At 44.9% G+C, this 11,048-nt stretch overlaps 1 protein-coding gene across 1 annotated transcript in view; it reads right to left on the reverse strand.

The window, feature by feature from the left end:
- Window positions 1-11,048, reverse strand: part of LOC102843453 (somatomedin-B and thrombospondin type-1 domain-containing protein-like) — a 48,489-nt gene that overhangs the window by 14,760 nt on the left and 22,681 nt on the right. The window contains exon 2 of the mRNA XM_006880463.1: window positions 6,866-7,060. Coding sequence (XP_006880525.1) covers window positions 6,866-7,060 — 195 coding nt within the window. The remainder of the gene's footprint in view (window positions 1-6,865; window positions 7,061-11,048) is intronic.

The raw sequence follows: 11,048 nt of genomic DNA on the forward strand, positions 1-11,048 counted from the left end.
AGACAGATCTAGCAATGACTTTTTTAACTATGAAAGCAACTCCATTTTTCCTCACTTTTTCATCTCCAGAGTAATATATCATATGGTCATCTGACTCAACTCTGTCAGGTACCTTTTTGGAACAGGAACAAATATGGACCTCTTCCAGCCAGCCACGTGATTATCCTCCAGATTTCTTGGCACAACTTAGTGAGTGCATCCAGGACAATGTCTATTTGTTAAATATGTCAACTGGTGTGCTGTCCCCTTCCAGGGCTTTGCCAAGTCCATCAGAGCACCCTGGATTTTCTCCTTCCTCACCACAGACTCTTGATCACATGTTATTTCATGAAATGAGAAGAAAATGTCTGCTTTGTACATTGTGCTCTTCTAATATCTATCTATATGGGATCAAACAGACTATAATTAGAAAATTTAGATAAGAAGCTAAGAGGGAAATGGTTTTATATTAATGGGGGATAAATAACCCAGAAAAGGAGGGTGAGAATGGTTGTATAATTCAGAAAATAATATGCATATTAAATGTTTTGGAGGACAACTACCTGACCAACTCACAGGAAGAGATTTATTCCCATTCCAAAAAAGGTGACCTGAAAGACTGTAGAAATTATCAAACAATATCACTAGTATTGACACACAGCAAAATCCTGCTAAACCACTGACAGAAAACTACCAGAAATACAAGCTGGGTTTAGAAGAGGCCATAGCACTAGAGACATTATCACCAATGTCAGATGGACCTTAGCTGAAAGCAATGAGTACCAGAGCAATGTCTGTGTTTCATCGACTATGCAAAGGCATTTGACTGTGTGGATCACAATAAATTTTGGCAAACCTTGAGAAGAATGAAAATTCCAGAATACTTGATTATAAAAAACCTATACTCGGATGAGGAAGCAGTCCTTAAAATAAAGCAAGAAAACACTGCAAGGTTAAAAACTGCGAAAGGAGTGTATTAGGGATGTGTCCTGTTTCCATAACTTTTCAATCTATGTATGGAACAGATCATTCAGGAGGCTGGGCTTTATGACAAGGAACTGGGATTGGAGGAAGCCTCATCAACAAACTGCATTATGCAAATGACACAATCTTGCTTGCTGAAACTGAGAAGGATCTGAAGTGCTTGCTGCAGAAGGTCAAGGACTGTAGTCTCCAATATGGATTGAAGCTCAACATTAAGATAACAAAGATTTTCACCAATGGGCCAATTGGCAGCACCATGATAGATGGAGAAGAGATTAAGTTTACTAGTTTACTAGTTTCAACTAGCTCAGATCCACAGTCAACACTCTTGGTACCAGCAGCCATAAAAATCAAAAGATGAATTGCACTGGGGAAACCTACTGTCAGGAACCTCTCCCGAGTACTGATGAGTAAGGATGTCAGTCTAGAGACTAAGGTACATCTGATCCAGGCCTTGGTCTTTGCAATTACTTGCTATGCATCAGAGAGGTGGACAATTATTAAGATGACAAAAGAATAGTTATCTGCCTTTGAGTTGTGCTGGAGATTAGTACTTCATGTACCATGGACCGCCAAGAGAAAAAAACAGGTCTGTTTTGGAGAGAGTGAAACCAAATTTCTCCTTGGAGGCTAGGATTCTGGAGTTCTGTCTCACATACTTAGGGCATGTAGCCAGGATCCTTGAAGAAGGACATCATGCTTATAAGGGTGGAGAGACTGCCCAAGAGAGGAAGACCTCGGATTAGATGGACTGACATAGTAACTGGTGCAATGGGGGTAAGATACATCGGAGTCAGTGAGACTGTACAGAACAGGCTTCAGAGCTATTGTACATAGGGTCGCTATGAGTTGCAGGTGACTCGAAGGCACATAACAACAACATCTTAAAAGTTATACCACTTTGTCCAGCATAATCCCCCAGAAACATCTAAATTTTCTTTTCCTTTACATCTGTAATTATAATTCCTCATGTGAAAGCTGATCTAGGAAAAGAAAAGGCAAAGTTTTAACTCCCAGTCTATGAAAGAAAGTGGAAGATGGAGATGGAAAAGATGGCTTAGAAAGGTGGAAAGGCACAGAAATTACTGTAACGACTTACAAAGCTAATCCGGAAGTTCAAATCCACCAGTGTCTTCTCAGAAGAAAGATGACCAATCTCCTCCCATAAGATTTATAAAACCAGCCTCTGGAAACCAGCCAGAGGATCAGCTATGAGTCAGCTCTGACTGGACAGCAATGAGCTGTTACTGGTTTCTTCAGTACAACGGTATCTTTGGAAACTTACCTTTTTGTAGTGTAGTCTGTTAGCAAAGTACTGTCACAAAACTAAGTCACTAATCTTCACAAGCTTGGGAGGGTGGAGGGACAGCACAGGAGAGGAAGACCCTCTATTATGTGGATTGATTCAATCACTGGAGTAATGGGTGTAGGTTTATCAGAGACAGTGAGATTGGCACAGGACAGAGCAGAGTTTAGGGCTGCTGTACATAGGGCTGATATGAGTCACAGGTGACTTGACTGCACATAACAACAACACAACAACAATCTTCAAAGAGGGAGCTCTGGTGGCATAGGGGGTAAGGAGTTGTGCTGCCAACCCAAAGGCTTGTGGTGCTTTGAATGTACTGGCTGCTCCATGGGAAAAAGATGCACAATCTCCTCCTGTGTTATTGTACCCACTGAAAACCTGCTGGAGGGTTGGTTATAAGTCAGTTTTGAGTTGAGGGCACAAAACCGCAACAATAGTCTGTGTTTAGGGAGCCATAGTGGCATCGTCTATAGCAAGTTCCCCTGCTAGGAAGCTCTGGTGGCCTAGAGGTTAAAAGCTTCATTGCAGTCCCAAAGGTAAGCAGTTCAAATCCACCAGCTGCTCTGTGGTAGAAATATGGGCAATCCCCATCTGTGTGATTTACTGTCTCTGAAAATCTACTGGAGGGTCACTATGGGCTGCTTCTAACTCAATGGCACAAAAAACAGCAGTGCCATAGTCTTTAGTGAGCTGCTGTGCTAATCCAAAGGCCTTGATTGTCCAGTGGTTCCAACAACAAAAATAAACAACGTAATTTCCAAAAACATCCAGTGACTTCTCTGGAGAAAGAGAGACAGTCTTGTTCCATTTTGGTAGATTTCTGAAAGCCCAGACTTACCTTGCTTATTGGGTAATTTGACACCAGAAGCACGTAGGCTGGTGCACAGGACAAAGTTTCTCAACTGTTTGTTACCCTTCCTTCCCCCTTCCTGGCAGCGATAGTCAAATATAAATACATTCTTCTAACAGGCTAGGTGCCAACTTCTGGCGCTCTCTCAGCTCACCATTGTTAGCTTTTACAGCTTCCATACGGCACCATACACACTCACTTTGAAGATTAAAAGAAATCACATTTCCTCTGAGAATTTCCAAATGCCCTCTGACACAGCAGGGTGTCACAAAAGTAGGCACGCAATCACTGGTCTGTACGTACATGAGAACAAGATGGAAACTGGAAAAATAACACCAAGTTGGGGGCAGAAAGCTGGTAATGCACATTGATCTACTTTTCGGAGGACAACTGTCAGTAATATTACTGCCAGGTGGGTGTTACGTGCTGTAGATTTGGAACCCACTCCAAGGGGTTTTGGTCTGACAGTTACCCTTTGTGACAGTATAGGGTTTCTAAGCCTGCAATCTTAAATCTTTAGAGAAACAGACTGTCCCATCTTTGTCTCTCTGGAAAAGCTGACTGATGGTTTGAAACCTCCAATATTTGTATTGTGCCCCCACGACTCTGCTTTCAACAAAGTGCCTTTTGAATGATCCAGTTCTCCCGTGGAGACATAAGGGCAGAATCTTATATTGCCCTTGACCTCTCGTTCCCTCACTCACTCTCACTGTCTTTGAGTTGGAACCCTTTCAGCAGACCTTCCAATGGTTTGTGAGGCTGTAAATTGCATGGGAGGAGATTGCCTGTCTTTCTTGCAAGGCCTTTGTGTAAGCAGTGTAACTCCCTAGATCCTGGGCCACCAGGGCACAAGCAGTGGGAATCAAAGCCTCCCTAGAACCAGTACTGGGCCCCAACTCCAGAGATTCATATTCTATCGGTTTGGGTGATGCCCAAGGATTTCGCATCTCTAACATGTTGCCTTGTGATACGGAGACCACCGGTCTTAGAGCACACCCTAGAAACCCCCAGAATATAGTGTTGGGGCCATTCCATCCTTCCCACCAGCTAGTGACAGGATCACTAACAAGACATCCCCAAGATGAGTCCTCTGTGTCGAAACTGGAAGACTGTATGTTATTAGAGCAGAGGCCTCTCAGTAAAGGAACCTCCTGCTGGTGTTAAATTTTATGAGTGGTCAGATACAAGTAGACTTTGGTGATAGCAGTGGAAAAAGCAGTAATTCAAGACGAGGAGGGGATGTAGAGGAGGGACACTGTCAGAGGATAGAAGAGTACCAAGTCCAGGCAGAGAATGCACCCCTAGGGGTCATAAGTACCCAGGCCCACGTGTTCCCTGATGCCAATGACAATCAAGTTCCTGGCAGTATCCTTGGTCCCAAGTCCATAGCCTCCCTTCCGCTTCCCCTTCCTTGTCCTGGTCCTTGGCCCACAGGGTCTGCTGTAAAGAAGCCCAGGGCTGGGGGTGTCTCCCACAGCCTAGTGCAGCTCTGCAAGTCGAACGTGAAGAAATATTTCCTAGAAGCCCAACACTGCACAGAGCAGAGCAGCTGCTTTCACTGACAAATTGACTGTAGGTTTTAAGAGCTATGGGGGGAGAGGTGGGAATCAATATTATCATAAAGTGCTTCCTCCCAGGGCCTTTTCTGTGCTGTTCCTGAGGACTGTGAGCACTGAATGATGGTCTTTGGTTCCAAGAGCACTTTTGTGAGCAACCACTCTCGAAGCACTAAATTATTTCCCTGTGAGCTTAATGTGACTGTGGATCAATAAGAGGACTCCCCCCTGGCCCTCCTGCTCACTGCTCCACCGTCAGAGTGATCTTTTCAAATCACAAATCTGAGCATGACGACCCATGCAGAAAGCATTCCAAGGGCTTTCCAGGACTCCTAACGGGCCCCCAGGCCTGCAAGCAGGGCCCCACCTGCTCTGGCTTCCCTTCACCACCTGCCTCGCTCTCTGGACACCTCCAGGGGCTGCTTTCCTCATCTCATAGGGTCTTGGGCTTCTGACTCTCAGGCTGGCCATGCAAGTCTCTCTGTCTGAACAGCTGGACTCATTCCCAGTGTAAATCCTCAGGGAAGCCTTTTCCTGACTTCACACTTCCTCTGGGCTGGGGGGGAATCACCTTATTACATGGCTTGGAGTCCCAAGCACCTGTCACTGGCTTGGTACCACAGTTAGCATTTTCTGGAACTAATAAGTGATGGTGAAACACTGTCTCACATACTCTGAGAATGTTATTAGGAAAGGCTCTTACTTGAAAGGAGACATAAGACAAAGAAAAGTAGAGAAGGGTCAATAAAAGAGAAGAAGACTCTCAACAAGATGGACTGACACAGTGACTTTAATAACGCCCATACCAGAAGGGGTGAGGAAGACACAGGACAGGGCAGGGTTCAGATCTGTGTGTTCACAGGGTCATTGTGAATCGTAGTTGACTTGATAGCAACCCACATCAATTCCCTGATGTTAATGTCTGACAATCAAAGAGCCCTGGCGGTGTAGTAGGTTAAGGGTTGGGTTGCCAGCCAAAAGGTCTGCAGTTTGAATGCACCAGCAGTTGCATGGGAGAAAGAGAAACTTTACAGCCTCCCACGAAGCCTTGGAAGCCTGGCAGGGTTGCCTTGAGTGAGAAGAGGACTGGTCGGCAGTGGGGTAGTGTCTTAAGGATGTTCTCTGTCCCACTAGCGTGTGATCAATGTGACAGGAGGTTCTATGTCACCTTTTCTCACCACTGTGACTCCCATGTGCACCTGGGCACCAAGTTGACTTTCCATCAGTATTTATGTAAGGAAAGATAGAATAAATACAATGACTTGATGATGATCATGTGGGCTTGGAACTGACCTTGTTTCTAGGAAAAAAAAAAATCAAAGATCTTGGCTATTTTGAGCAGTTCAACAAATCAACACTGGCCTTGTTTACTGACAAACCTGGACGATAGTGTAGCTTCAATCCCTGACTACTGCAATAGTAAAGTTAGTGTCTCAGTAAAGCAAGTCACATTATTTTTGTTGTTGTTTCCCAGTAGACATAAAAGTGAAATTTAACCTGTAGTTTGTGGGAGAAAGATGTGCAATCTTCTTCCCTGTGATTTCCTGTTTCTGAAAACTCACTGGGGTGGAGAGGGTCAGCTGTGAGTTGGTTCTGACTAGATTACACAGCCTTAGTGGTTTTGTAGTCATGGGTGGGATTCCTACCACCGACCTTTTGTTTTGCCACCAGAGTGCCTCGGGCATAGCCTTACTGGACACTTACCTGTGTGGCCTTTCGCCCTCCTTAAATCCTGATTTGCTCGTCAGATAGACTGAGTTCCCTAAACACCATAGTACAGCCGCCCTTTACTGCCACATCTGCACACCATGCTCTAGCTGCCTAATTCATAAGGAATTGCGCAGCTTGCGCAAAACCCAGAGGTGGCGTCTTTTAGGTTATTAGAATCCAGCAGCCCTGAGGGAGACAATATCCTCCCGTGGGATTTAGGAGTCTCAGAAAACCCGCTGGAAAGGTCAGCTGTGTTGAGCGAACACTATGAGTCATCAGGTTGGAAAACACTCCCCACAGAGGGCTTCGCGGAAAGGGAGGCAGCTGGCCTTTCCTGCAGCAGGCACTTCCTGAATTTCCTATCCCCTTCGGCTGACCTGGCCATGCCTCTCTCTGCAGCGTATGGGGCTTTCCCTCCACCGCCCACGGTCTTCGTGGGATGAGGGGCCCCGGGGTCCCCCGCGATGGCAGGCATACCGAAGGCGTGCGCGCAGTCCTGGCCCTGCGCCGTCGAGTACTGCAGGCAGCCGGCTCTCTCCTCCAGCGGCGGGCAGGGGGCGCCGCCGTTCAGGGGCTCCTGCCGCACCAGGCGCCTGCGCACGCGCGCGGTGGGCTTGCACTGGTCCGCGCAGCCGCTCCAGGGGCTCCACTCCCCCACGAGGCACGGGCGAGCTGGAAAACAGCACAACGGGACGTCCTGCTGAGCACACTGGCCACTTGCCGGGAGCTCGCTCACAGACACATTTCACATGAGCTTTGATGAGGGCCCTTTATCAGGAGCAACACAAAAAACCACTAAAGCTGATGCTCATCCCTCCCTCTGGGGCCCTGACAGGGGCTTATGCGGGGATCCTGAACCTGAGGCTGAGGCACAGACCCGTCTGACTTAATCTGGCAGACAGACCCATGGCCTTCATTGCATTTACGCATATTCCCAGGAAATGGGCCTCCTTTGCTTTTGTTTTTTCCCTTATGTTAACTTCAATAGTTAAAAAAAAAACAACAAAACTTTTCTTAAAAAACACTGATGCACATTCTTGGAAGCAGGAGTGGCATCCACTTCCGAAACAGCTTGCCTCTGGAAACTCTATGAACCTGGAGAAATGATGAAAGTTATTCAAGTGTCCAAGTCTTTCGTTCATAGGGTGACTATGAGCTGTCTGTGACTTGATGGCACTTAACAACAACCATACACATTCACCGAGGTAAATATAAAGAAAAAAGTAAGTATTTTCAAAAGAAATAAGAAAAGCACCAATAATCCCAATCTCCTACCTATGTAAAATTTTACCAGCAAGGGTGCCTCCAGAAAAGGGCTGGCTTTGCGCTGCAATTCAAAAGGCCAGCGGTTCAAATCCACCAGCTGCTCTATGGGAGACGGGATGGAGAGTCTCCTCCCCTGCAATTTAGTGTCTCTGAAATCCCACCGGAGGGTCTACTATGGGTCATCTCAACTCAATGTCTCACAACCACCACAAGCAGAGCCTCTATAATGTTTGTCTCTCCTGGTTACTTTATCCTCCTCCCCCTGAGCTCATTCACTCGCAGACATGGAATGAATTTCCACCCATAGGAAACCTCCAGTGGTTTCCTGGCTGTAACTCTCAACAGGAGGAAATTAGTTCCCCTTTCTCCTGAGGAACCGCTGATGGATTTGAACCACCAGAGCCCCATGACCTTTTTGGTTAGCAGGACAACGTGCTACACACTGCACCTCACCCTGGCTCACAGACTCATAAACTGTGAAAATACAGATACAGGCAGCTAAGGTTTAGAGAGATCAAAAGTCATCTTGGCCTGTCATGAAGAGGCAGTTGTGAAAATGTGGCCTTAGTATCTAGTTCTTTTTCTACTACTCTTTTTACTATACATGAGCTACGCAGTGGAGCCCAGCTGGTCTGTAGCCAGACAGCTGTGAACAAGGCTTCCCCTGGAGACCAGCACTATGTCATGGGTCAACCAGAAGCTGTGCCCCTCTCAATGATTGTCAAGTTCCCATACCAAATCTGAAGAGGGAATTTTAAAACTCAATTTCCTGGCCATGATTGTAAAATCAATGTGTGTTCGCATTTCATTTTCCAGCTTAAAATCCTAATGAGCCTTTTAAAAGGGCTGCTATGCATTTTTAAGTGGAACTGTTTCAGTACCAGAAAATGGATATGAGAAAAGAAGGGAAGAACATGAAGGCAAAAAGCATGACTTGAAACTAGATGTCAAGTCTTTCTTTCCCCCCTACAAATTATAACTCACTTTCTCTATCACTTTGAAGTTTGTAGTATTTTTAGCAAGAAAGTTCTCTGACTTCTTTGAACCCTTGAGTTGGACTCTTGACAGCTTGTACTTGAAAATTCATTTTGCCTCTCAAGCACCTTCTAGGTTAGGGTTCACAGCTTATGGAAGAAATAATACTTGGCAACACATAACTACCTTTGACACGAAAAAGGTCACTAACAATATTAACATCTGTCAGTAATTAAAACAATTGTAATACCATGTTAAAGCACACTTTCATTACTCATCTAAAATCCCACGTATCACACACATCAGCTACCCAAAGAAGTCAAAACAGGCCACGTTCATTCCCAGTATCCAACACGCCCGTGTCCTTCAGAAAATCTACAAATACAGGTCATTTCCTGCTCTTGTCAGGTCTTATTGACCTCTCCTTTTCTATTTTCATAATCTCATGATTTAACTACTCTTAGCATCTAGCATCTATTGAAGTGCTAGAGAGCTCTGATAAACTGGTGGGTAAGAAGTTATACTGCCAAAACAAAAGCAGGTGGTTTGAATCACTAATTGTTCTGAGGGAGAAAGAAGAGCAATTTTCTCCTGTGAAATTTATGGCCTCTGAAAACCCTCCGGTGGGTCAACTATAGGCTTGTTCTGACTTGATCACATATAACAAGTAAATCTCTAATGGGAGAAGATCAAAGACTACAACCTTCATCTTTAACATCAAGAAAAGAAATTATCAAATCCCAACAAAACTCACCACAGCACCAAGAGACAACATCATGAAAGATGAAGAAAAGACTGAAGTTTTCAACAGTTTGATTTTACTTGGGTCCACAATCAACACTCATGGAAGCAGCAGTCAAGAAAAAAAAAAAAAAAGACATGCTGTGTTTGGAAGATCTGCTGACAGAGATCTCTTTAGAGTGCAAAAGAGCCATTTAAAGAATAAGGCACACCTAATCCAAGCCTGGATATTTTCAGTTGCTATGCATCTGAAATGGGCAATAAATAAGGATTGATGCCTTTGAATTGTCAGAGAATCAATCATATTAAATATCCCATGGCTGCCAGATGAATAGCCATGTCTGTCCAGGAGCAAGAGCAGCCAGGGTGCTCCCGAGAGGCAAGAATGGTGACATATCAGCTCACAAAGTTTGGGCATACTGTCTGGAGGGGCCGGTCTTCAGAAGAAGACATCATGCTGGAAAAGGCCAGTGAAAGAGGAAGATTACCAAAAGGATGGATTGACAAAGTGCCTGTGCTGTAACAGTGGCTCTGAGCATGTCTGAGAGTTCAGAACAGGACAGAGTTCCAATCTGATGTTTACAGGATCACGACGAGTTGTAAATCACTTGGACTGCGCCTAACAACCACAACAGAACCATGCTAGGATTTTGGTGGTCCTGTCTGTAGCAGGTCATACTGCCTAACCCAAAGGCTGTATGTCCTAGCAGTTCAAATCCACCAGTGGCTCCAACAGAGAGATGAGCAGTCTCCTCCTGATGTGACGTACTAGAAGTCCCAGAGAAAAGAATAACGAGTCATAACTGACTTGAAAGAAGAAGAAGAGTTTTAATAACTAAAGTTGCGGGCATTTAAAAAGATACCCTTCAGCTGGAAATGGGTTGAGAAGGGTTTTCGTGCTTTTTTGTTCAATGCCTTTTATTCTCCTAACTCTCCTCTTAGCCCTGAGTCTAGCTGGTTCACCTCTGATGTGTCACTAGGAACCTGCTGTCATCAGGTAGATTCTGATTCATGGCAACTTCATGTGTCAGTGTAAAACTCTGTTCCACAGAGCTTTCAATGACTGGTTTCACCGATCACCAGGCCTTCCTTCAATGGCCTCTACCCCTTGTTATACTCAAAACTCTATCTGGCCTTTTCGTTAGGAGCTGAGCACGATAATTTTTGTGTCACCTGGTAACTCCTCCAAGTTAGACACAAGAAATACTTCATAATATATATTTTTTTTTAAAAAAAAAAAAACACGTGCTGTTGTGTAGGGAGCTCTGGTGCCCTAGTGGTAAGAAGCTGCGCTGCACCTCGAAGGCACACAATTTGAATCCAGGGTTCTCTTGAGTTGGAACTGGTACATTGATGACTCTCTAGTGGGTTTTCAGAGGCAGTAAATTGCACAGGAGGGGGGCTTCCCATCTTTCTCCCAAGGGAGCTAGTGATTTAAACCATATATCTTGGAGTTGCAGCTCCCTAAAAATGTACATGCTTGTTTTTGGTTTTTTCTTGTTTTTTGGTTTTTTTTTTTTTAAGCTTTAATTTTTTTTAATAACTTTAATGAGCATTTACAGAGATTTTGGATTTCCATTCAGTCATTGCTGCACTTCTCTCCCCGCCCAGCCCTCCCCCCACGCCCCAGTTCGCTCCTCTCTTTCAAAAGTAAAAGAAACGCTCCCTCTCTGGTACA

This window comes from Elephantulus edwardii, unplaced genomic scaffold (assembly GCF_000299155.1).
Source record: "Elephantulus edwardii isolate Elephantulus edwardi_28Jun2011 unplaced genomic scaffold, EleEdw1.0 scaffold00008, whole genome shotgun sequence".
Classification (NCBI taxonomy): Eukaryota; Metazoa; Chordata; class Mammalia; order Macroscelidea; family Macroscelididae; genus Elephantulus; species Elephantulus edwardii.